The sequence below is a fragment of the Erinaceus europaeus genome, chromosome 22 (genome assembly GCF_950295315.1).
Source record: "Erinaceus europaeus chromosome 22, mEriEur2.1, whole genome shotgun sequence".
Taxonomy (NCBI): domain Eukaryota; kingdom Metazoa; phylum Chordata; class Mammalia; order Eulipotyphla; family Erinaceidae; genus Erinaceus; species Erinaceus europaeus.
The window spans coordinates 5850649-5877206 of record NC_080183.1 but is presented as its reverse complement, the minus strand read 5'-3'; the positions used below and the strand labels follow the sequence as shown (position 1 = coordinate 5877206).

General features: G+C 48.2%; 1 protein-coding gene across 2 annotated transcripts in view; it reads left to right on the top strand.

Annotated features, from left to right (window-relative positions):
• The first annotated feature begins 1621 nt into the window (after nucleotides 1-1621).
• The window catches only part of PPP1R13B (protein phosphatase 1 regulatory subunit 13B), a 76337-nt gene continuing 51400 nt past the window's right edge, over nucleotides 1622-26558 (top strand). For both annotated transcript variants that reach the window (XM_060181109.1, XM_060181108.1), the window contains exon 1: nucleotides 1622-1836. In XM_060181109.1, coding sequence (XP_060037092.1) covers nucleotides 1828-1836 — 9 coding nt within the window. In that variant the 5' untranslated portion in view covers nucleotides 1622-1827. The remainder of the gene's footprint in view (nucleotides 1837-26558) is intronic.

The following is a 26558-nucleotide window of genomic DNA, read 5'->3' as shown; positions in this document are numbered from 1 at the left end:
AAGGGGTCACCAGGAGCACCATTTGCATGTCAGAGCTGGCAGTCCATGGGAGGTTTTGGAATCTAATTCCTCTCTGGTGACTGGTGGGGAAACTGAGGTCCACAAACAAGTGCAGACTGCCTCTGTCACAGAGAATTGAAGCGGAGCTGGAGTCAAGTCAGGTCTCTGCCAGCCAGGGGTCTCCCAGTGCCTCATGGTCCTCTCCAGCCCTGCCCCTCAAAGTGTGTCTGGTGCCCAGCGTGGAGACTTTCAAACCTTCCTGGGGCTTCCTGCTCAGTAAGCCAGCATGCTGACACCCCTAAATAACCACAGGGAGCAGCCACCTCAGGCCAGAATGCATGAGGGAGCTTGTTCACTCCATGTGGCCTGCAGGCTAAGCTCTCCTAGTACAGGGACCCAGGGACCAGGAGCAAGGGGATGCCTGGGGTCACAGCAGGTGAGGCCAGATGGGACAAGCTGGGAAGTCTGTGCTCAACTCCAGCCCCTGGCCTCTGAGGAGGTGTGGCTCCCCATGGAGGTGAGGGTAGATACACCCTGGCCTCCTTCTTCTGCCCAGAGCCCTTGGCAGCAGACTGGAGTCCTCTGGAGGGGACCAGAGGGACCCACACTGACCCAGACCAGCACCTGCTGCTGCGTGTCACCTGTCCTGGCTGAGGCGTTGGCTCACAGTGGGCTGGGGTGCAGAATACTGGGAGCCTTTCCCCAGGGCCTGCCCTGCGGGCTCCACATGGACACTGGCCTGACCTCTGCCATTCAGTGTCCTCTGCCCTGATGCAGGGCCCTGGGGATGACCTGCCCCTGCGCCTCCTCTGGTGCGGGGCCCTGGGGATGACCTGCCCCTGCGCCTCCTCTGGTGCGGGGCCCTGGGGATGACCTGTCCCTGCGCCTCCTCTGGTGCGGGGCCCTGGGGATGACCTGTCCCTGCGCCTCCTCTGGTGCGGGGCCCTGGGGATGACCTGTCCCTGCGCCTCCTCTGGTGCGGGGCCCTGGGGATGACCTGTCCCTCCGTGTCCCCTGCCCTGGTGTAGGTCACTGGGGATGCACATCTGGCCTGGCCTGGGAGCAGGTGCTTGGGGAAAGATGGGGCCCTGAGACCAGAGCTGGGCATCCCAGTGGTCTGGCACCCTGGGGGCCCTGGGCAGAGTGTTCTTGGGGGAGGAGTCCCCGGAGAAGGGCTCGTGCCAGGCGGTGGGAAGAGGGGATTGGACACCAGCGGTCGAGGGTCATCCTCCCTTGGGGCGGTCACCGGGCAGTGTGGGACTTGCATCGCCGCGCGGGGTCAGGTGGCGGTCACACGCCTCGCCTGCTTCCTCCTAAATCCCTGGCCCCCGCTCGACCCCGAGCCGCCACGGGCGAGGCGTCCACACCGCCCCCTCACGGGGAGCGCGCACGCACGCGCACCGCACGCTCGCACCTGGCCGACGCCCCGCCCCGGGCACGCCCCCGCTGCTACGGACCAATGGGAGTGAGCGGTGGGCGCGTGCGGCGGGGGCGGGGCCTGCGCGGAGGGGAGCGCCCGCTCCCATTGGCCCGGCGCGTTGGGGGCGGAGCCTGCGCTGAAGCGAGCGCCGGCAGGCGGCGGCGGCGGCGGCTGCGCTCGGGCGGAGGCGGGCGGTCGGAGACGGAGTCGGAGACGGAGACGCAGACGCAGCGCCGCGGCCGCCTCAGGCCCGCCGGGGCTCCGCGGGGCGCCGCAGCCCGCCGCAGCCCGCGCCTCGCCGCGGCCCGGCCCCCGAGCGCGCGGCCTGTGCGCGCGGCCTGTGCGGACGGAGGGAGCGGCGGCACCTAGCGTCCTGTCAGGCGGCGGTGCGGCGGACCCACGCCACGATGATGCCGGTGGGTGCGGACGGCCGCGGTGGCGGTGGCGGTGGCGGTGGCGGTCGCGGCCGCGGGCGGGGGCGGCTGTCAGCGCCCGGGCCGCGCTGGGGTGCGGGCTCGGGCCGGGGCGGGAGCGGGCTCTGGGGCGGTGGGCGGGGTCCGCGTCTAGGCCGGGCGGCCGGTGTGGGACCCGGTGCAACGTCGCAGCCTGAGGCCGGAACCGAGCGCCGGGGCCCGGGATCCGGTGGCAGCCAGAAGCCGGAACCGAGCGCCGGGCCGGGTCGGAACCGGAGCGGGCGGGCGGCGGCGCCCGGGTGCGGGTGTCCCGGAGCCCCCGCGGGGTCCCCGCCGCAGCCCGCAGCGCGCCGTCCTGGCGGGGCTTTCCCGGGAGAGCGGGCAGAGCCATCTTGGGGGCCCCGCGTCGCCGCGTCGCCGCGCCCCGGGGCCGCAGGTCGCACGGGCCGCCTTTGTCCGCAGCGGGGCCGCCGGCCACCTGCCGCCGGGGTGCTCCCGGGACCCGCCGGTTTGGGGGCGCCCCCAGCACTCCCCCCCACCCCGGCGGGCAGGATCCTCTCTGGGGTGCCGCGGCGCGAGACGGTGGCGAGCCGAGTCTGACTAAATAAATAAATGAATGAGGTCCCTCCGAAGGGACCTGCCATCTTCCCCGCCCGGGGGTCCTGGCCGCTTCTTCCTGCCGGCCACCTCCTGCCCCTCAGGGGAGCCCCGCGTCGCGGTCGCGGTCCCGGTCCCGCCGTCCCCGCCTGTGTGGCCCGGGGGGAGGTCAGGCCCCCGCTGCGGCTGCTTTTCAGCGCCGTGACCTTGAAGCAGCCGAGGTCCGCGGGGGGTGATCGGGCCCCGTGGCCAGCGGCGCCGCACATGTGACAGAATGCAGCTCCCGGGGCTGCACCCCCGCCGCCAGGCCCCGACCGCGGGGTGTCATTCTCCGCAGCGCACAGGGACGCCGCTTCCGCCCCGTGGTGACAAGGATGCCCTGCTGGAAGGGCTCCGACGTGGTCCACACGGTTCCTTCCTTCCTTCCTTCCTTCCGACGCTTCACGCGCGTCGCAGGGTCGCCGCTCCCGCCCGACTCCGGTGGGTGTCCTCCTGCAGAAGCCAAAGTGATCAGAGACACTGTTCTTTAAAAGACGGGCAGCCCTGTTAAGTGTTTGGAAGCACACTGCCTTTGTCTTGCAATCTGGAAACCGGCGCTGTTGCTCTCACCCTCCGTTCCTGGCCTTTGCGAGTGAATCTCCTCCTGATCGTGAGAGATGCCAGCCAGCGACCAAGCCCTTGCCCGCTTCCCGCCGTTGGAGGTTGGAGTCGGTTGTGAATGCAAGAGGGCTTTCCAGAACACGCCGTTCTCCTGCTTCCCACTGCCCTTGTTATTTTCAGGGAAGCCCCTCGAGCACTTCTCGGCCTTTTCTGGTGTCCTGCGTTTGTGTTTTGCGGTGGGCACGGCTGTGCCAGGGGCCACCTTCCCCAGTCAGTTCTGTCCAGGTGTCACCAAGAGGTAGGCAGGTACTTCACTCAGCTGTGCCGGTCCCCTTCCATGTCTACAGGCAGTGGCCATTGTTTAGCCAAATTCTCTTTTTTCTGCCTTTCTTTGCCACCAGGTGTTTTGCTAGGCTTTCTTGCCTTCACCACTCTTAGTGGGCATTGTTTTTTTAAAGAGAGACCGTGAAGGGGAGAGACATCACAGCAGTGTTCAGCTGCTGGTGGAACTTCCCCCATGCAGGTGCTCCTAGGTGGTGGCTGGAAGTTCAAACCTGGGTCCTGGCGCATAGTAACATGTGCAGTCCGCCAGCTGAGCCATGTCCTGGCTCCCGCTTTTTCTCCTAAGTAAGAGATAGAAGTAAGAGCACTTTATTTTTGGTGTTCATCAGTTGGATGAATCATCAGAGGAAGACTGGATCAGATCCTCTTGCTTTGTATGAAGCAGCACTGTCCAGAGACAGACAGATGGGCCCAGCCTCAGCTCCTGCACGACTCCACTGCAACTGATGGCCTTTTCTTTATTTTTTTATAAAATATTTATTTGTTTATTTATTTATTTATTCCCTTTTTGTTGCCCTTGTTGTTTTATTGTTGTAGTTATTACTATTGTTGTTATTGATGTCATTGTTGTTGGATAGGACAGAGAGAAATGGAGAGAGGAGGGGAAGACAGGGGGAGAGAAGCGACTCCCCTACAGGTGGGGAGCTGGGGGCTCGAACCGGGATCCTTATGCCGGTCCTTGCGCTTTGCACCACCTGCACTTAACCTGCTATGCTACCGCCTGAGTCCCTTTTATTCCTTTTTTAATTATACTTTTTTTTATTTTCAATACCAGAACACCTGGGGCCTTGGAGCCTCAGGCATGGGAGTCTGTTTGCATAACCATTATGCTGTCTCCTCCAAATATATATATATATCTCTATATGTATATATATATATATATATGTATATATATATATATATATTTAATTTATTTGATGAGAGATACAGAGAGGAAAAACAGAGCCCTGCTCAACTCTGGCTTATGATGGTGTTGGAGATTGACTTGGGACTTTTGGTGCCTCAGCATTAAAGTCTTTTGCTTAAGCACTTTGCTATCTCCCCAAACCAATCTTTCTTTTTCTTTCCTCTAGATGGAGGGAGGAAGAGAGGGAGGGGAAGGAAGGAGGAGCAGGAGAGACACTATAGCACCTCAGTTATGTGGATGGTGGTGGCCTGGGTCACACTACAGGGTGAGCCACCTGCTAGTCCATTGCAAGTTAGACTTTTTTGGTAAATATATGACAATACTGTTAACTCAATATCAAATATAATTTTACCAGCAATACGAAAATTGCTGTTTTGTTTTTATTTATTAAGTCTTTGAAGTCTTGTGTGAGTCCAGTGAAATTTTGCATCTGTCTCCACTCCAGTCAAGGCAATCTCACTTCCGGCTGGGGAAGCACCTTGTGTGCATGAGGCGGGCCCCGAGTTTGGCGCCTGGCACCACATGAGAGAGCAAGGAAGCCAAAACAAGGGTTACTTCTTGGAACAGTGCTTTGGTGTTTCCAGTCATAAAAGGAAAAAAGACGGGCACGCTTTCCGTCTCCTGGAGCCTCTTGGGGTTGGTGGCTGCCGGGCTAGACAACACAGGTCTAGGGTCTGTTTTCTTTTCCTGACTTCAGAATTAGCTGCTAGTGGGTAGGGTTCACGGTGACCGGATGGATTGGTGTGCTGTTGAGAATACCTGGGTATCTGAATGTGTTCTCACCTGACAGAATAAAGTCTTTTTTAAAAAATATGTATTTATTCCCTTTTGTTGCCCTTGTTTTACTGTTGTAGTTATTATTGTTGTTATTGATGTTGTTCATTGTTGTTGGATAGGACAGAGCAATGGAGAGTGGAGGGGATACAGAGGGGGAGAGAAAGACAGACACCTGCAGACCTGCTTCACCACTTGTGAAGAGACTCCCCTGCAGGTCGGGAGCCAGGGGCTAGAACCGGGATCCTTATGCTGGTCCTTGTGGTTTGCGCTACCTGCATTTAACCCACTGCACTACCGCCCGACTCCCAGAATAAAGTCTTTTTAAAATTATTTATTTATTTATTATTGAATAGAGACAGAGAGAAATTGAGAGGGGAGGAGATAGTTAGAGAGACAGAGATAACCTGCAGCCCTACTTCACTACTCCTGAAGCTTTTCTCTGCATGTGGGGACCGGGGGCTCGAACCTGGGTCCTTGCGCACTGTAACGTGCGCTCAACCAGGTGCACCACCACCCGACACCCTGCAATTTTTGTTTGTATTTTGCCCAGCTCAGTTATCACTGGGACTTGGTGCTTGCACAACTCCACCATATTCTCTCTCTCTCTTTCTAGTCGAGGGTGAGAGAGATACAGAATAAGAGAGACAGACACCTGCAATACTACTTGACTGTTTGTGAAGCTTCCCTCCTGCAGGTGGGAACCAGGGACTTGAACCCAGGTCCTCTTCCATGGTAGTATGTGTGCTTTATCAGATGAGCCACTTCCTGGGCTGGGCTTTCTGCTTTTTAAATAAAGCTGTATTTTAGATATTGCCTTACTATTAATAAAATTCTCTTGCAGTCTAGTATCTGAATCATTTTTCCCCCCTTGGAGAGGTATCAATAGATAACATTTAAAAACTACTTTCCCAGAAAAGCATGGTTGTCCATTAAGGGTGATTTATTGACTTGTCCCTAACAAGTGGACTTAAGAAATTTAGTTCTCACCTAAACAACTTGAGCCAAAAGAAGAATTAAAAAAAAAGTAAATAGCCTGGCTCAGAGCTTGGAAAGGACGGAACTTCCTGAACATCAATCAGCATGGCTTTGGAAAGACAGTGACCATTTTGAGTCTGGTCGGACTTGCCACCCACACACAGGTGAAATTAAGTGAGCGAAGCAAACACAAGCCTTCCCTCCCCAGAGGAATGCTGACTAGTTTGAGTAAAGGACGTTCTTGGGCTCTGAAGTGTGCTGTTTTCTTAGGGTAGGCACTCTGGTGACAGCATTTGATTATGTGCTCAGTGGACACCGCACACTGTGATTAACCAAGTCCTCTCATTTCTGTCCTCTGAGTCCTTCTAGCATGTTTATTATAGGCCCTGGGTTACATTCAGTTGTGCTCACTACTTAGCTCATTACACAACACTCACTTATCATAGGATCCCCTTCCCAACAATCTGGAAACAGGAACTGGAAGAAACTCTTCGCTGCTTCAACTACCAGCCGGCGTGTAGTTGACAACCAAAGAGCTCCAAGTCGGGAGACTGAGGTTCTTGCCTGTATTTATTAGTAACTGTGACTTCAGACGTGATCTGTTTGGGCCTCTATTTCTCATTTTGAAATGAGTTGGACCTGGTGGCTTCCTAGTATTTATGGTTGGTCCAGTAGCTGATATTAACATATGTGTGTATGTATGTATATGCATGCGGAGAGGAGAAGTATCAGAAGGAGTCATCAGAGTTTGGGACAGATTGTGTGTGTGTGTGTGGGGGGGTGACATCCTGGGAGAAGTGGCCTGATACTTGTTTGGGCAGTCTTTTAGTAAAGTCTGTAAACGCACTACCCAAGTGGCTTTGTGTGATGGAATGGACACGAGAGCTCAGTAGATGTTCATTGTGAAGTAATAGCTAAGTCAATGACAGATTTGAATTTACAGCCTAATTTAGTAAACAAAATGCTAAAGCCCAAGAAGGTGAAAACAAACAACAAAAGCCCTCTAGTTTGCTTCTTTCGTGCAATTCTCTTTCTCTTTCAGTCTTTCTGTTCTATCTAAAGCTAGAGAAAAAGAAGAAAGAAAGAAAAAAAACAGGCCAACAGGAGCAGTGGATTTGTGGTGCAGGCACTGAGCTCCAGCAGTAACCCTGGCAATTAAAAAGTCTGTGTGGGGGCCAGGTGATGGCACACCTGGTTGAGTGCATGTGTTACAGTGCCCTAAGACCCGTGTTCAAGCCCTCAGTCCCCATTTGCAGGGGGAAAGCTTCACGAGTGGTGAAGCAGTATTGCAGGTGTCTCTCTGTCCCCCTCTCTTTCTACTTCCCCCTTCCCCTCAATTTCTGGTTGTCTCTATCCAATAAATAAAGATAAAAAAATATTTTTTAAAGTCTATGACTTTTCTAAAAGTGACAGTATTATGTATAACCATGAAGTCTGGCAGCAGCCATTCAGCTTCTTATGACGCATATGTAGTGAACACTCAGTGACTGAGTGGTGTTTGTCTTTCTGTGCTAAGACAGTGTGTCATGGGTATAGTGGAGGTATCGTTGTTTTTATGGAGAACTGAAGCATAAGAGGTAAAGAAAGCCGGCTAAGGTTCCCCATCTAGTAGGCAGTAAAACATGGTTTGAGAGCAAGCTGATTCAAGAGCCTCTGACCTTAGTGTTTGTGCCAGTCATGCAGGACAGTTAGCTATATGCAGTCAGGGTGTTTTGTTGGAAGCACTGGTAAGTTGAATTTGACTACGTTTTTTCCCCCCTAAAGCTCAGATCAAATGGAGCTCAGTACTTAAAAGAATCCCAGAGTGAGAGTCTTTTGAATAGTGACATTTTTGGAACTGGGTACTCAGTGGCAGGTCATACGCTTTGTATGTGTGAGCCATGTGTCAATCCTCAGCACCCTCCAAAGTGTGACGGTTTTTTCCATATTGAATTTGGAGACATGTCAGTTTTAAATGTAAATTTGTTTAAAAAATATCTTTCCTTTCTCAGTATTCAATTTGAGTCTATGCAGTTCACCTCTTAACCATTACTGAGGATTTCTTCTATTGTTTGTTTGTTTGTTTGTTTTCCTCCAGGGTCATTGCTGGGGCTCAGTGCCTGCACCATGAATTCACTGCTCCTGGAGGCCATTTCCCCCCTTTGTTGCCCTTGTTGTTGTAGCCTTATTGTGGTTATTATTGTTGTTGTTGATGTCGTTCATTGTTGGATAGGACAGAGAGAAATGGAGAGAGGAGGGGAAGACAGAGAGGGAGAGAAAGACAGACACCTGCAGACCTGCTTCACCACCTGTGAAGTGAGTCCCCTGCAGGTGGGGAGCCGAGGGCTTGAACCGGGATCCTTACTCCGGTCCTTGTTCTGTGCCACGTGTGCTCAACCCGCTGCACCGACCCCTCTATTTTTATTTTTACTTATTTATTATTGGATAGAGAGAATTTGAGAGAGAACAAGGGATAGAGAGGGCAAAGAGACAGAGAGACACCTGCAGCCCTGCTTCACCACTTGTGAAGCTTTCCGTCTGCAGGTGGGGACCAGGGGCTTGAACCTGGGTCCTTGTGCACTGTAATGCGTGCGCTTAACCAGTTGTGCCACCACCTGGCCCCCATTACTGAGGATTTCTAGCTTGGGAGCTAAAATCTCACCAGGTAATTACAGAGTTATTTAATTGGTTGTCCGCATGTTTGTGTGTGTGCACCTGCATTTGGTGGCCTACAGTTTCTCAGTGAGAATTTGGGATTTCAGTGCCTGAAATGTTGTTGCTATAGTTACTTCAGGAGCTGTGGTTCTGGGGCAGCGTGGAGGGGCCGAGTGGTGGTGATCAGGTTGTTTTGAGGCCCTGGGCTGGCTTGATTGCTTGGTTTTATTTCACTGCAACGATCCTGTGTCACACTGTTCATACTAATAAGAGCATATGCTGCCATCACTGGGTTATTTACTTATTTTTACCAGAGCCCTGGTACAGGTGGTGCAGGGGTTGAGCCTAGGACCTTTGAGCCTCAGATTTGAGTCTGTTTGCATAGCTATTTTTTAAAAGAGTTTATTTATTTATTCATGAAGATAGAAGGAGAGAGAGAAAGAACCAGACATCACTCTGGTACATGTGCTGCCGGGGATTGAACTCTGGACCTTGTGCTTGAGAATCCAATGCTTTATCCACTGCGCCACCTCCCGGACCACTGTTTGCATAACTATTATGCTATCTCCTTTACCCATTATTTTAAAGATTTTTTTTTTTTTTTAAATCTTTCTAGGGCTACTCCAGGTTGGCTTTTCAAATAGAGACAGAAGCAGAGAGGGATGGGAGAGAAAGAGACCACAGCACCAAAGTGACCTACAGTGTGGTGAGGGCCAGGCTCAAACTTGGTCACATACATGACAAAGCTGTGAGCTATCCAAGTGAGCTATTTTGGCTGACTTGCCACCAGGGTTATTGCTGAGGTTCTGAACCTGTATGACTCTATATCACTCGGACTGTTTTATTCTTATCTTTTTTTTAAAAAAAATTATTTATTCGATAGAGTCAGAAATCAAGAGGACAGAGTACAATAGAGGGGGGAGAGAGAGAGAGAGAACGGAAGAGACCAACCTGCAGCACTGCTTCCCAACTTGTGACCCCCCCCCCCCCGGCAGGTGAACCTGGATCCTTGTGCATTGTAACTTGTGCTTAACCTGGTGCACCAACACCTTGCTCCTTGTTATTCTTACTAAGAGAGAGAGAGAGAGAGAGAGAGAAAAGAATGTCATTCTGGCATATGAGATACCAGGGATTGAATTTAGGACCTCATGCTTCCAAATTCAGCATCATGCTCACTGTTCTACCTTCTGGGTCCTCTCTTTTTCCCTTATTTATTTTGAAGAGGGTGAGAGATAAGGAGAGATACTACAGTACTGCTCCGCCACTCATGAAGCTTCCCATGTGCAGATGCTGCCACATGGTCTCTGGGACTCAAACCCAGGTCTTTGTATGTGGTAAGGTATGTGCATCTCACGGCCCTCAGAGATCAGATATTTTTTCAAGTGTAATGATACACTTAGATTTATATGCTAGGTTACTCTTAGAGCATTGGGTAACTGTATCAAGAGAAAATTGTTTGCCCAATGTTGAGTGGTTTTTAGTGGTTTTTTTTTTTTTTGCTGCTTGAACTTCCATGACACGCCGCTAGAGTCACGCTGTGTCCTTGCTCATTGTGTTGACCCACCCGTGTGAAACCCCTGGGGAGCTTCCTGGGGCACAGCTGGCCCGGGCCTCCTCTTTCTGTGTGTTCCCGTACCCAGCAGAGCTCATGGGCACCTCTTTTACAGCAGCAGGATCCATGGCTCTCAATGGCAGCCCGTGTTCTACTGCTTCTCTGATGGCTTGTTTACATTTCTGTATGAAGGCATCCTTGAAAAATAATACCCAAAAATAACAGTTAAATAATCAAAGTAGAGCCAGAGATTTCTGTGGTAGAATTACATAATGAAAAATGAAGCTTTGTGAAAACGTGAAGAGAGATGAAACATAATTTGACAACTTTAGGATTAATGGGAAAAACAAACAACCACCAATAGGAACAAAGAGTTTCTTGTGACAGGAAATGGAGGTGAAACCACATAGCAGAGCAGTCATCAGCACAGGCTGTGGAGCGGGACTGTTTGTCTCAAACCCTAGCTGAGCCACTTACTCATGTGGTGGCCTTGGACACATTATTCACTTCTTGGTGCCAGACTTTCATCTTTAAAATGGGTTTGGTAACAGTACATTTGTACTGCTTCAGAAGACTGCTGTACGGATTGCCAAGTGTTAGATCATTTTACCAGGACCGAAGAGTGAAAACTTGCTCTTGCATTTTAATCTCAGCACCTGTGATGCTTCACGGTGGGCAGCAGTCAGCCGGAAAAGGCTCATTAAGTGCACTTGATCACACCAGCGAGGAATGCTTCCGTTCTTCATGCTGAGAAACAGGGTGGTGACTTCAAAATCAGTCCAGTTGAAAGAACAGAGAAGGAGTGATTCGCTCTTCAAGAAATTAAAGTTCATCTGCTCTTTTCAGTCCCTTCTGTTAGATCCAGCTGACAGATAGAACTAGTCAGATGGACTCAGTCGATGTGGTCTCTGACTTGAGAAGCTCCCCAGTCTTTCTGGTCTCTACTAGAAGGCACTTTCCAGACTGTGGTATACAAGGCTCCTCCCCTGCACTTGCTGCGTTTTGTTTGTGGAAGCGTCAGGAAAGCAGGCCTAGTTTTCTTTTCCCAGTGCAGTGTCCCCTGTGCCTAGGGCATTGCTCACTCTGGGAGGTACCCAATACATCCTGTTCATTGCTTGAATTCCACCCCATCACTTATGTGTGGGGTGTGTGCCAGGGCTGGGCACAGCTCCTGTTCTCAGTGACCTCACAGTGTGAATCGCAGAAGCAAAATGCCATCCCAAAAGATAAGTGTCGCAGGGCAGAATTGGGAGAAGTCTTCTTGGCCTTTAGGTGTCAGGGGAGTTGTCATACAGGCAGTGGCATTCGGGTGGAGTTTAGAAGGAAGGGGGTGGGGGGCAGAGGTGACAGGGAAGGTCTTCTGGGTGGAGGGTGGAAGTGTGCAGGGCACTGAGATCTGAATCTGCTGGCATGTTGAGGTAGCCAGGAGCTGTGAAGTAAGAGGCAGGCAGGAAAGGCAGGCAGAGGTCAGATTCTGGGGGCAGTGTGATCTGCAGAAGAGCTTAAATGTGGTGGTGGGACACACACACACACACACTCTTTAGTTGTTTCATAGCTTTCTCAGGGTCACACTCAAACTCCCCCCCACCCCCCATGGTGATGTGGAGGATTGAACTTCAGACCTCAGAGCCTCAGGCATGAGAGGCTTTTTGTTTGTTTGCATACCCATTATGCTATATCCCCTGCCCTGACAATTGTGTATGTGTGTGTGTTTTAGAATATACACAATGTGGGAGTCAGGCGGTAGTGCATCGGGTTAAGCACACGTGGCGCAAAGCACAAGGATGGGCATAAGGATCCTGGTTTGAGCCCCCGGCTCCCCACCTGCAGGGGAGTTGCTTCACAGGTGGTGAAGCAGGTCTGCAGGTGTCGATCTTTTTCTCCCCTCTCTCTGTCTTTCCCTCCTCTCTCCATTTTTCTCTGTCCTATCCAACTACAATGACATCAGTAACAACAATAATAATTACAACAATAAAACAACAAGGGCAACAAAAGGGAAAATAAATAAATATAAAAAAAAGAATATACACAATGCAACATTTGCCATTTTAGCCATATTTAAGTTCTGTGATGTTAAGGACATTTGCCTGGCTCAGCAGCTGCCGCCACCACCATCCATCTCCAGAGCCTTTTCATCTTCTCAGACTGAGACTGCTGTTGCAAGCTGAAGAGATACAGGGAGGCGAGGGGGCCAGGTGGTGGTACACCTGGTTGAGCGCACATGTGCAGTGTCCCAGGTTCGAGCTGGGGTGGTGAAGCAGTGCTGCAGGTGTCTCTTTATCTCCCCTTCCCTCTCAGTTTGACTGTCTCTATCCAATAAATAACTAAAGATAACATAAGGAAAAAAATTAAAAAAAAAAAGGCAAGAAAGAGGCTGGACAAGCACTCGGCACATGTGTGGTGGGGTCAGAGCTGTCCAGCCTGCACTGTCTCCCCCAGCTACGTTGCTGCAAGGCTTTAAGCTGCGCTGTCAAGTGTGCCACTATGTGTTAAAGTTGGCGCCGCTTGTCTGGAGTCAGTGAAGGGTCTGTCAGGGTGGTTGAGGTGGTGGCTGAGGTTTCTCAGTGGCCAGCAGAGCCAGATGTGGGTGTCAGGAAGCCCTGCCCAGCCTTCACTCACCCCTGCAGCCTTCACTCTCCCCATTACAGCGCGCTTTATCTTCCCTTCCACCCAACCTCCTTTTTTTTTTTGATTTATTTATTTTGCCTCTAGGGTTTTTTACTCATGTTCTTTTTTTTTTTTTTTTAATACTTTATTTGATAGGACAGAGGGAAATTTAGAGGGAAGAGGGAGACAGGGAAGGAGAAAGACAAACAGGCATCTACAGACCTACTTCACCGCTTGTGAAGCTTTCCCCCTTTAAGTGGGGAGCGGGGGCTTGAACCCGGGTCCTTGCATACTGTAGTGTGTGCGCTTAACCAGGTGCGCCACCACGCAGCCCCAGGTTGTTGTTTTTAAGCCTCATGTTCCATGCGTGCATGATTCTTTCCTCATTCCTTTCTTTTCAGGAAGAGGGTGAGAGACAGAAAGACACTGTAGTGCTTTTCTGCTCAGGTGAAGCTTCCCCAGTGCAGGTGCTCCTGTGTGGTGGCTTGGGGCTTGAACCCAGGTCCTCATGCATGGTAAAACGTGCTGTCCCGGGGGAGCCATCCCAGGGAGCCCATATCCCACAGTTCCAATGGTCCAGGCACCACTTGTGAGGCTGTCGAGGGCTGCAGGCCGGCTGCTGGGAACCAGAGAGCCAGGGCTTCAGCGTGGCCCAAGGCCCTGTGTTCTTGGCGCTGAGGCTCATAATTACAGTCCACAGGTTGGCACAGGGTGGTTGTTAACAGTTCCTCACGAAGACTGAGTCATCGGAAGTGAGGAAATAACACAGACCCGTAGACTGAGACTGGACACATTTGAAGCGCTCCGGCAAGTGGCTGGCTGCTGTGAGGAGCCAGCTAGAAATTTCAGGTAGCCACGTCAGATGTGAAATTCACCTTAATAATGTATCTAACCCACCCTACCCAAAATATTATTTAAACACATAGTTACTATTAGATGTCCTTAATGAGATAATTTAGACTTGTAAAAATTCCATGAAGGCCGGGGAAGTAACTCAGCTGGCAGTGTCCAGGACTTGTACTCCTGAGGCTCCTGGTTCAATCCCCAGGGTCACATGGACCCATGCAATACTTGGGCTTCTCTTTCTCTCATATGAAGCTCCCATAAAATGAATTAAATATTAATCAGACTTTTAAAAAAGTATTTTATTTATATATTTTTTTATTTTTGAGAGCGATGCAGAGAGAAAAAGACACAGAGAGAAACCTCAGAGCACCGCACAGCTCTGGCTTATGGTGGTGCGGGGGATTGAACCTGGGACTTTGGAGCTTCAGGCATGAGTCTCTTTGTATAACCATTATGCTATCTATCCCCACCCTTAATCAGACTTTAAAAAATTTTTTTAAGTATTTTATTTATTTTTTATTTTTGAGTGAGATGAAGAGAGAAAGACACAGAGAGAAACACCAGAGCACTGTTCAGGTGGTGTGGGGGATTGAACCCAGGACTTGAGAGCCTCAAGCCTGAGAGTCTGTTTGCATAACCATTATGCTATTTACCCCCACTCCTTAATCAGATTTTTTTTTTTGTTCCTCCAGGGTTATTGCTGGGCTCGGTGCCTGCACCATGAATCCACCGCTCTTGGAGGCCATTTTTCCCCCTTTTTGTTGCCCTAGTTGTTGCAGTCTCGTTGCGGTTATTATTGCCATTGTTGACGTTGCTTTGTTGTTGGATAGGACAGAGAGAAATGGAGAGAGGAGGGGAAGACAGAGAGAGAGGGGGAGAGAAAAATAGACACCTGCAGACCTGCTTCACCGCCTGTGAAGCGACTCCCCTGCAGGTGGGGAGCCGGGGGCTCGAACCAGGATCCTTACGCCGGTCCCTGCGCTTTGCGCCACGTGCGCTAAACCCACTGCACCACCACCCGACCCCCAATCAGATTTTTTAATATGTTATACTAAGCCTGTCCAGTTCCAGAGCAGCCCATGCATCATGCACACATCCCTGTGGTGGGCCCCGTGGCCCAGTCTCAGTAGCTGGAGTGGCTGTAGATCATGGATGGACAGCAGTGCCAGCCTTTGACTTCTTGAAGTTAAGCCTCCAGAGAGTGCTGTCATTCCTGAGAGAGTCCATCAAGGAGGTTGGCGGATATAGAGGTTTCCACTTACTGTGTTGCTGTGTTTGAAAATCCATTTCGAGGCATTTAACACAGTAGTTTAAGAGCATGGCCTTGGGGACAGACTGTGGGTTTGTACCTCTCTGTACTCTGTCACTTCCCAGCCATGTCTTCTTGGGCGAGTTACTTCATCTCTGTTTCAACTTTCTTATCTGCTCAGGAGGTCACGGTAGGCTCATTGGGCTAAGGGAGCTGGAATAAGCTGTTCTCACAGAGCCAGTGCCTGGCACAGAATAAGCACTGTTTATCATCTCCAAAATGAGAAATGATTTTTTTCAGTCAGCAAACGTGAAGGCATTCTTGTTCTGGGGCTTGCTTGAGCTCAGATAGGCATGCAACAAGTTTTCACAGGCGAAGAGGAAAATGTTAAATTGCAATTTTGTGGGGATACTTTCTAATTGATATCTTTGGGTAACTAATTTTCTTGTTTACTTCAGCAGTGAGGCTGCTTCACAACCACAGAAATAGTGTAATTAATAATTAAAATATTTAGGATTATAATTAAAATTTGGAAAAGTTTGAAAGGGTGATTTTTATCAACACTTAATCACTGGTACTGTTATTAAAACTACTCTCTGTATCTGAGAGACTTTATCTGTTCTACTGTGTCTGGAAAGACCTGGCTCTAACTTTTTGTTGCTGTTGTTGTTGCTGGTATATTCTTTCTTTCTTTCTTTCTTTCTTTCTTTCTTTCTTTCTTTCTTTTTTCCCCTTTTGTTGCCCTTGTTGTTTTATTGTTGTAGTTATTATTGTTGTTGTTGTTGGAGAGGACAGAGAGAAATGGAGAGAGGAGGGGAAGACAAAGAGGGAGAGAGAAAGACAGACACCTGCAGACCTGCTTCACCGCCTGTGAAGCGACTCCCCTGCAGGTGGGGAGCCGGGGGCTCAAACCGGGATCCTTATGCCCATCCTTGTGCTTTGTGCCACATGCACTTAACCCGCTGTGCTCCCACCTGACCCCGTTGGTATATTCTAATACATTGGATGACTTTGGATCGCTTCTCGGCCTTTTGACTAAGATCAAGTGCATTGGATGACTTTGGGGTTTAGAGTTTACTTTTGCTAGTTTTTCTTTCTTATAGAACATTGTTAAGCAATTGGAAGACAATTAAAAGGGAGGTCTTGTCACCTTTTGGAGTAAAATATAACCACCTGGAACCTGCCCAAATGACACTTAAGGTTATTTGTTTGTTTATTTATTTAATATTTATTTATTCCCTTTTGTTGCCCTTGTTGTTTATTGTTTAGTTACTAATGTTGTTATTGATGTCGTCGTTGCTGGATAGGATAGAGAGAAATGGAGAGAGGAGCGGAAGACAGAGAGGGGGAGAGAAAGACAGACACCTGCAGACCTGCTTCACCGCCTGTGAAGTGACTCCCCTGCAGGTGGGGATCCGGGAGCTCGAACCGGGATCCTTACTCCGGTCCTTGTGCTTTGCGCCACGTGCGCTTAACCCGCTGCGCCACCGCCCGACTCCCTTCTTAAGGTTATTTAAATAGGAAATCTTGGTTTTTCACTATGAGCTTCTTGTCCCTGGTTTTTCTTTAACATTTAAAAAATATTTATTTATTATTGGATAGAGACAGAAATTGAGAGGGGAGAGGGAGCTAGAAAAGGGGGAAAACTGGGTCCCTGCTCCCAGAGGGCTAGAGATGGGAAAGCTACTGGGGAGGGGTGGGATATGGAGATTGGGCGGTGGGAATTGTGTGGAGTTGTACCCCTCCTACCCTATGGTTTTGTTAATTAATCCTTTCTTAAATAAAAAAAATAATAAATTTAAAAAAAAAAGAAAAGAAAAGGGGGAAAAAAGAGAGAGACACTTGCAGCCCTGTTTCACCACTTGTAAAGCTTTCCCCCAGCAGGTGGGGACCAGGGGCTTGAACCTGCGTCCTTGCACACTGTAATATGAGTGCTTAATCACGTGGACCACCACCTGGCCCCCAACTGTTGTGCCTGTTATTCTGTAGTGTCTTGCCATAAAACCAACCCACCCACCCTGGAGCTAATTTTAATCTCTTTATGTGGTTATTTGTCTCTAGAATTGAATAAATTCTCAAATGTCTCTTAACAGAAGATACCTAATGGTTCATTAATTTCCTTTTGGAGCGTTGCTAGTAATTAGATACTAAGGCTACACAGGGTAGCTAGGAGGCAAAAATTGATTTTTAAAAAATATATAGTAGCAATCACTATGGTTTTGATGATAAAGTAGGCAAGTTGTGTGGCTAAATGTACTGGAAAATGAACGTTTGTAGGGTTTTTTTTGGTCAGCTTTTTGTTATATGACAGCAAAGTTTCTTAAGCTTCATGACTGATACAATAGAAGAGGCTTTTCCTAGCAGTTTATGGTGTACTGACTTCAGAGCAGTCTGGCACTAGAGATTACTAGGTCACCCTAGATTACCCGAGAGATTGCCCTGGATTGGCCAGGGCCGGGCAGTAAACATGGGCCAGTCAGATTCCTGGAGACTCAAATAGACATTTAAATCTTTGCACAACCTCACTGCTGTCGTGTACTCCTTCCTACCTAGCACTATCTACATTTAAATAGCTTAGACTTTTGTTTAGAACTTTTCAACACTTTTGTGACTTGAAGTCTTACTAGTTTGTCATGAAACTGTGGTCTACAGTCTTTCTGTCACACAAAGAACCCAGACGGATGGGTACTCAGACCCTCTCTAATGAGCTGCTGTGGTGCTGCATGAGACTGAGTAGAGGGGTCACCAGAAGACCCCGTCTTGGGGAAGCTTCTGGAGCACCAGATGGGCTCAGAGCACAAGAATTCTGAGACGAAGGTAGGCCAGTACCCTAGCCTGAGAGTCATTGGCGCTGTGCTGCCACATGCTGCAACTCGCACAGATGTTTGTGCCCACCCTGTCTGCCAGGGCACGGTGAACAGCAGTGAAGATAAAAATCGTGCAGAGAAGTGATACTCAGCAGACATCTGCACAATGAATACTGATGAACTCTTACTGTGTGCTAACAGCTCAGACTTAGCATTACGGACACTGGGGCAGGCGTGCTGGGTCACTGACTGGTGTCACCAAGGCCTGTTTTCATCCCTGGCTCTGCCGTTTACTGCCTCATGACCTTAGGCAATTTACATGATCTGCTGGAGCTTATTTCCTCACCCCAAATGCAAATAGCCATGGTGCAGCTAGAGAAGTAATATATATCCTGAAAAGGAATGAGAGCAAACTGGATCCTCATGGGAAAATGTCGAAAACACAGTGTTGGCTAGAAAATAACATTCAAGAAGCAGGGGCCTTGTGGTATATAGAAACAGATCTGAGAGGCTGCATGCTAGTCGCCACTCGGTGGACTTTCTATCCTGGATTTCCTCTTTTGTTTGCCTCTTTAAACATGGCTCCCCTGATTGAAAGCGACTACAAGGAGAATGCCCGCACGGACTGGCACGCAGTGAGGTCTGCGATGGGTGCCATATCCATGTCTCAGAAGATGGGTGAGATGCAGAGTCCTTGAAGGTCACAGCTAGGTTTTCTTCTGGGAACCAGGGTCTTTGGTGTCTGGGAGCCTTTTCTGACGTTGGTGAAAGAATCGGGGTGAGACCACAGCAGGGCAGGGTGCCAGGAACATTTGAGCACCTTTCTAGCCTTGCCGCTGGCTCCCCCGCTCAACCAAGACGTTACTGTGATTGAACCTGGGACTTTGGAACTTCAGGCATGGAAGTCTTTCTGCATAACCATACTGCTTGCTATCTCTGGAAACCCCCCCCCCCTTTTTTTTGTCTCCAGTGTTTGTTGCTGGGGCTTGGTGCTTGCACTATGAATCCTTGGTGCCTGAACTGCTCCCGGAGGATATTTTCCCCCTTTTGTTGTTGCCCTTGTTGTTGTTGCCATTATTGCTGTCGTTGTTGGATAGGACAGAGAAATCGAGAGAGGAGGGGAAGACAGAGAGGGGGAGAGAAAGATAGACACCTCCAGATACCTGCAGACCTACTTCACTGCTTATGAAGCGATCCCCCTGTAGATAATCCCCGTGCAGGTGGGGAGTCGGGGGCTTGAACCGGGATCCTTACTCCAGTCTGTGTGCTTTGCACCACGTGCACTTAACCCACTGCACTACCGCCTGGCCCCCTCTCCGGAACCCCCTTTTTCATAAATAAAAACATTGTCTGAGGGAGTCGGGCAGGTAGTGCAGCAGGTTAAGCACAAGGACCTGCGTTAATGTTCTTGGTTCGAGCCCCCAGCTCCCCACCTGCAGGGGCAGTCGCTTCACAGGCGGTGAAGCAGGTCTGCAGGTGTCTGTCTTTCTCTCCCATCTCTGTCTTCCCCTCCTCTCTCCATTTCTCTCTGTCCTATCCAACAACTATAACAATAAAACAATAAGGGCAACAAAAGGGAATAAATAAATATTTAAAAAAAAAACAAGGGCAACAAAAGGGAAAATAAATAAATATAATTTAAAAAAAAACTGTCTGAATCACCTTGAATGGAGGGGGAGAGCTGGCTGCCACACTGTGAGGCTTGTCCCAGGAGAGACCTGAAGCCTGGGGGCCAGTGTGGGGAGGAGCTAAGAGGGGGCCCTTGAGCAAAGCTCGCTCTAGTTCTTGCCACAGGCAGGGCTCTTTCCCAGCTCACTTTGGATAAAGGATTAGATTGGCCGGGTGGTGGTGCACCAGTATGCGCACATAGTATGAAGCACAAGGATCCCGGTTCGAGCCCCCAGCTCCCCACCTGCAGGCGGTCTCTTCACAAGCAGTGAAGCAGGTCTGCAGGTGTCTGTCTTTCTCATTACCTTTCTATCTTCCCCTCCTCTCAATTCCTCTCTGTCCTATCAAAAAATATATATATATATATATATATATATAAAATGGCCGCAGGAGCAGTGGATTCGTAGTACAGGCACCAAGCCCCAGTGATAACCCTGGAGGCAATAAAATAAAATAAAATAAAATAAAATAAAATAGATTATACAAAGGCAGTTTATAAGGTTTATCTTTCCTTTTAAAAAATATTGATTCCCTTTTGTTGCCCTTTTTATTGTTATAATTATTGATGTCATCATTGTTGGATAGGACAGAGAGAAATGGAGAGAGGAGAGGAAGACAGAGAGGGGGAGGGAAAGACAGACACCTGAAACAGACCTGTTTCACGGCCTGTGAAGCGACTCACCTGCAGGTGGGGAGCTGGGGACTTGAACTGGGATCCTTACGCTGGTCGAACCGGGATCCTTACACCGGTCCTTGTGCTTTGTACCATGTGCACTTAACCCGCTGCTCTACTGCCTGACTCCCAAGGTTTATCTTTCACTTCCTGGTGAAGTAGGTAGTTGGAATGAATCTTCATGAAAAAGATGCTTTTGCTTTCTTTTAAAACCTACTTTTAAAAACTATGTGTTACTTGTGATATTCCTCTCCTGGGGTGGTTTTGAGGAGATCTTGGTTCTTGCCTTCTATTCTGCTTTCCCATTTGTTACTTAGTGTGTGTGTGTGTGTGTGTGTGTGTGTGTGTGTGTGTGTGTGTGTGTGTGTGTGTGTGTGTGTTATTAATAGTATGTTACAAGATTATAAGATTATGGTTTATAGTTGCATACCACACCCACCAAAAGTTCTGTTGCCTGCCTCTCAAGGATAACCATTATAATTCTCACAAGTTTTAGAAACAATTTGCTTGCTTTTGTTCTTCCCAAGATTCCATATAGGTTTTTTTTTTTTTGCCTCTAGGGTTATAGCTGGGGCTCAGTGCCTACAGTAGGAATCCACTGCTCCTGGAGGCCATCTTTTTCCATTTTGTTGTTATTGTTGCATAGGACAGAGAGAAATCAAGAGAGGAGGGGAAGACAGAGAGGGGGAGAGAAAGACACCTGCAGACCTGCTACTACACCACGTGTGAAGTGACTCCCCGTTGCAGGTGGGGAGCCGGGGACTCTAACCGGGATCCTTGCTTGGGTCCTTGTAATTTGCGCCAGGTGCGCTTAACCCACCACACTACCCCCTGCCCCCATAACTTTTTTAGCCGGTCATCTGTTGATGGCTATTTAGGCTGCCTCCACTCTTTGGCTGTTGTGAATAATGCAGCTGTGAACATAGTGGGGTGCATACGTCCCTTCCAATTAGCTTCTTTTCTCATTTAAAGTGGCCGTATTTTGCCTTTTTTTTTTTTTTTTTAATAGAGACAAATTGAGAAGGAAAGGGTAGGGGAGGTAGGGAGGGAGAAAGCTAGCCTGCAGCACTGTGTCACTGCTTGTGTGAGGTGCTGAGCCTCTGGGTGCTGTGGGGTGGGGATGGGGGTGGTCTTCAGTCTCCATACAGAACACCTTCTCACACCTGGCTCATGCAGCCAGTCTGGAGGCGGAGGACTAGCTGGGCCAAAGAGGCGTGGGGTAGCTGCAGATGCGGCCAGCATGTCTCATTGAATGAGTATGGGAAGACTAAGAAGCAAATGGCCACTTAGTTTAAAATAACTCAGACAACAACAACAACAACAAGTTCATTTTGGTTGCAAGTGGCCGAATGGGTTTTCTCTTTTCTGACATCATAGAAGAGGGGGTTTGCTGGAAGGACACTGGAGGGAGAGCTGGACACAGCCCTCAGGCGGGTCAGGAAATGGTCAGCTCTGGGGACCTTGGTGGCAGGCGTGGGGCTGCTCTCTGGCCTCTTTGTCAGAAGCGCTTCCTTTGAGGTGCTGTGTGCCGGCTTTTAAAACCAGACACGACTTCCTGTGTTTGCACTCACCCTCAGTTTTTCCTCAGCCTAGCAGTCAGAATGAATCTGGAAACCACTGTGGTGAGTCATTGCACTTCTGCACAGTGGCTAGAGCACAGGACTTCATATTCCTGGCACTGCATATTCCTGAGTGTAATTCTGGTGTTTCTGTCTGTCTGTCTCTCTCACAACACACACACACATTGAATAAATAGGTTTTTGTGTGTGTGTGTGTGTGATATTTATTCCCTTTTGTTGCCCTTGTTTTATTGTTGTAGTTGTTGTTATTGATATCGTCATTGTTGGATAGGACAGAGAGAAATGGAGAGAGGAGGGGAAGACAGAGAGGGGGAGAGAAGGACAGACACCTGCAGACCTGCTTCATTGCTTGTGAAGCGACTGCCCTGCAGGTGGGGAGCCGGGGGCTCGAACTGGGATCTTTAAGCCGGTCCTTGTGCTTTGCACCACGTGCGCTTTACCCGCTGCCAGACTCCCAGTAAGTTGTCTTTTAAACCACTTTTTAGTTCAAAACTTCAAAGGGCTTCCAGTCTCCCTCTTAGCCCATACACTAATGTCAAGTTCCTTGGTCCCCCTTGACTTCTCTTCTAGCAGGTCCAGCCTCTGCACTGTTCTCCCTGCCTGAATGCTCTTCCTCTAAGCTGTCTCTCACCTCCTACAGTGAGACCTTTTCTAGCCATCTGATTTAAAACCAAGATTGCCCACTTCCCAGTCTCCTTGCCCTACTTTCTCTCCACCCACTTTACTACAGGCACTACCTACTAATTTAGATTCTTTCCCCAAACTGTAGCACAAACCTACAAAGCCAAGAACCCTGTCTACTTTAGCAGTGTTCAGTCTCCATAGCCTGGAGCTGAGTAGATGCTGAGTAAACCTTGTGGGGTAGAGGACAGTCCTCAACATGGGACTTCCTTAGCTGAATCAGCTTACCTTGCTGACCTCAGGAAACTCACCCAAGTGAGTTCCCAAGATGAGGGGAGAGAATTGTCAGCCGGAAAGCAGCCTAGCTGGGGTCCCTGAGACTGCCAGTAGCTCTAGGTCATTAGGTGTTGAGGAAATGTTTGTTCTGTTTCCATTCTGAAAATGTGTAACTTTCAGATCTATGTTGGAGTCTCCATAATAGACGTGATTATTTGGAAATGTGAGAAGTATGGTCTTGTAATAAGAAATCTCAGATGCAATTTACTTTTTTTAAATCTTTTAAAAAATATTTATTTGTTCCCTTTTGTTGCCCTTGTTGTTTTATTGTTGTAGTTGTTGTTGCCTCCACCTAACTTTTATCTTCATACTTCCAGTGTTTTACCTTTCAAAGGCACATGTCATATGTATGAAGTAAGTTATTCCATTAAAGACAGTTTGACTTTATATTCCTGTCTGATAACTTTGGGTAAAGATTGCTTTATTACAACAAAAAGCTTTAAATTTTGTGATTTAAATTTTTGATTGATTGATTAGGATCATCTGTGGGGCTTCACTGCTCCATGCTGACTTTCCTTTTTCCAAATGGAGACAGAGAAGAAAAGGGAGAGAAACCACAGCACAGGGAGTCGGGCGGCGGCGCGGCGGTTAAGCGCATGTGATGCGATGCGAAGCGCAGGACCGGCGTGACAGTCCGGTTCGAGCCCCCGGCTCCTCACCTGCAGGGGAGTCGCTTCCCAGGCGGTGAAGCAGGTCTGCAGGTGTCTGTCTTTCTCTCCCCCTCTCTGTCTTCCCCTCCTCTCTCCATTTCTCTCTGTCCTATCCAACAACGATGATATCAATAGCAACAGCATTAACTACAACAATAAAACAACAAGGGCAATAAAAGGGAATAAATAAATATTAAAAATGTTAAAAATTAAATGGGGTAGGGGGAGTTTGGGGTCAGCAGAATGAGATGCTTAGACAGTAGGCTGCTGCGCCATGCGCACCATCCAAGTTGAGCCTAGCCCGCCTCTCGCTGAAGGGAATCTTAGTGCTGTGGTTGCTTTCTTTTTTTTTTTTTTTTTTTTTAAATTTTTTATATTTATTTATTTTCACCACCTGTGCTTAACTCACTGCACTACCGCCCGACTCCCAGCCATTTAACTTTTATATTTATTTATTTGAGAGAGTGAGAGAACATAATACCATTTAGCTCTGGCTTATTTAGTGCTCAGCTCGGTCACTGTTTGGTAGCTGAGTAGCCTCCCTGGCCCAGTTGTATTTTTTCCTAAGTGTCCATAAATATTAGCATTGTATTATTCCTGAGACATTTGAGTAGAAGCTTAAATTTTGGAGTCAGACGCTCTTGTGTTAGATTTTTGTGGCTGGTGCATTTTTTTCTTCTTTTTAAAAAATGTTTTATTTCCCTTTTTTGTTGCTCTTGTTGTTTTTATCATTCTTGTGGTTATTATTATTGTTATTATTGATGTTGTTGCCGCCAGATAGGATAGAGAGAAAGGAAAGGAAAACAAAGATGGGGAGAAAAAAGATAGACACCTGCAGACCCACTTCACCACTTGTAAACCGGGGGCTCGAACCGGGATTCTTACGCCGGTCCTCAAGTTTTGCACCGTGTACGCTTAACCTGCTGCACTACAGCCCGACCCCCGGCTGGTGTATTTTCTCAAGTGATCTGTGACAGTCTTTCTTCAGGGAAACCACCGGTTGGTAGGAGAGTTCAGCACTGTGTTTTCCAGCATAGTAAGTACTAAACTAATAGCTATTTTCTAGCTAACTACTAAATTGTGAAAGAGGGCTGTGTGGCAGCACACTCGACTGAGTGCACATGTTGCCAAGCACAAGGACCTGAGTTCAAGCCCCCAGCCCCACCTGTAGGGGAAACTTCACAAGTGGTGAAACAGGGCTGCAGATTTCTCTCTCTCCCCCTTTCTTCCTCTCTCAATTCCTCTCTGTCTTATCAAGTAAGGAGTAGATGTGAAAGTCCTTTAATGTTAAGTATCTGCTTTTAAACTTAATTCTGATTTTACCCACATAAAGAAGGCCGGTCTTAGCAGAATCTAAAAAAACAGTTTTGTTCCCCTATTTCCAGCAAGTGAATAAATCTCTGCGCATAAAATATGAAGGCATTTATTGTGAACTCTCTCAAGTTTGAGTTCTTTAAAGTTGACAAGGTTTTTTTAAAAATTTTTTTTTAATAATGGGTTTTGTGTGGAGATTAGTAAATTAGTGTTTAGTTTTTCTTTTCATAGTAAATTCTAGAACCTGGCTCGTTACTGAACAAAGCTAGCACTGAACTGTCTCTTCTATGGGACTCACCTGATTAGGTGAAACTTGATCCACCACACCACTCTGCTGTAACAATGGTGGTCTGTTTTGTTTCTTTAGTAACTCTTATCATGGCTCTTGTCATTAATGCCTGAATTTAGATTCCACCAGGCCTAAGAGACATCTGTTTAAGTATTTCTCCTTTGTAAATGGCATAGATAATCTTCAGGTACGGGGACTTTCGTCTCCACTTTTGCTTAGCTTGCTTCTAAATATAAATATTCTGAGAATGGTAACTCAGCTTTTTAACAAATTAAAAGTAGCAGGGGATCAGGTGGTAGGTAGTGCACTCAGTTGGGTGCATATGTTACCAAGTGCAGGGATCTGGGTTCAAGCCTTCAGACCCACCTGCAAAGGGAAAGCATCATAAGCAGTGAAGTAATGCTGCAGGTATCGCTCTGTCTCTCACTCTTTCTGTCTCCTCTCAATTTCTTTCTATCCAGTAAATAAGTAAAATAAAAATAAAGCTAGATTCATATGGTTTAATGAATGAATTCTAAGCAAACAATAAGCGAAAACACATCATGTCTTCAAGAGCTGGCTCTAATCTAAATGAGAAAGTGACAGTGTCATTTGTAAAAAGATAGGAGTGCTCTTGGGCAACCTTTTTCTTTGTAAGTTGTATTCTCATTTGACTCTCCAAATAATAGTATTTACTCTGATGTATCTGCGTTACAGTATTCTTCAGAGACACTATTTTGCTAATCGTCTTTGCTTTTTCCCTGCAGACAAAGGATTAGTACTCAACTGTTGGTATTAGCATACATATAAGTGAAGGATTTGCACAACTGTGTTTACTACTGAAAGAAAGGAAAATATATATAAGGAATCAACTTCATTTAAAGTGGGAAATATTTTATCCATTGGAAAAACATTTTACTGATTGTATAGGTTGAATAATTGATATAGCTAGATTAAAAAAAAAAAAGGCTTATCTGGTAGTCTGGAAGTGGCTCAGTGGATAAAGCATTGAGCTTTCAAGCATGAGGTCCTGAGTTCAATCCCCAGCAGCACATGTACCAGAGAAATATCTGGTTCTTTCTCTCTCTCCTCCTATCCCTCTCATTAAATCTTTTAAAAAGATATTTTATTTATTATCTATTTTATATGAAAGACCACCACTGTACTTTCCAAATGGCACTGGAAAAGCCCCAGGCAACCAAGTCCTCCACTCTACCAGCTGATCTAGCACCCTGGCCAAGCTTTTTTTTTTTTTTTTTTTTTTTCTTTTTCTGCCTCCAGGGTTATCACTGGCTCGGGGCTCAGTGCCTACACTGCTAATCCACTGCTCCTGGAGGCCATTTTCTCCGTTTTTGTTACCCTTGTTATTGTTGCTGTTATTGTTGCCATTGTTGGTGTTGGATAGGACAGAGAAAAATCTAGAGGGGGGAGACAGAGATGAGAGAAAGACAGACACCTGCAGACCTGCTTCACCGCTTGTAACGCGACCCCCCTGAAGGTGGAGAATCAGGGGCTTGAACTGGAATCCTTAATGCCTGTCCTTGTGCTTTGTGCCATGTGTGCTTAACCTGGAGCACCACCACCCGTCCCCTCCCAACCCCAGCTGTGTCTTTTTAATTCCAGTTTATTGATAGAAAATGACACACCGGGGTCCGGGCGGTAGCACAGCGGGTTAAGCGCAGGGACCAGTGTGAGGATCCTGGTTCGAGCCCCCAGCTCCCC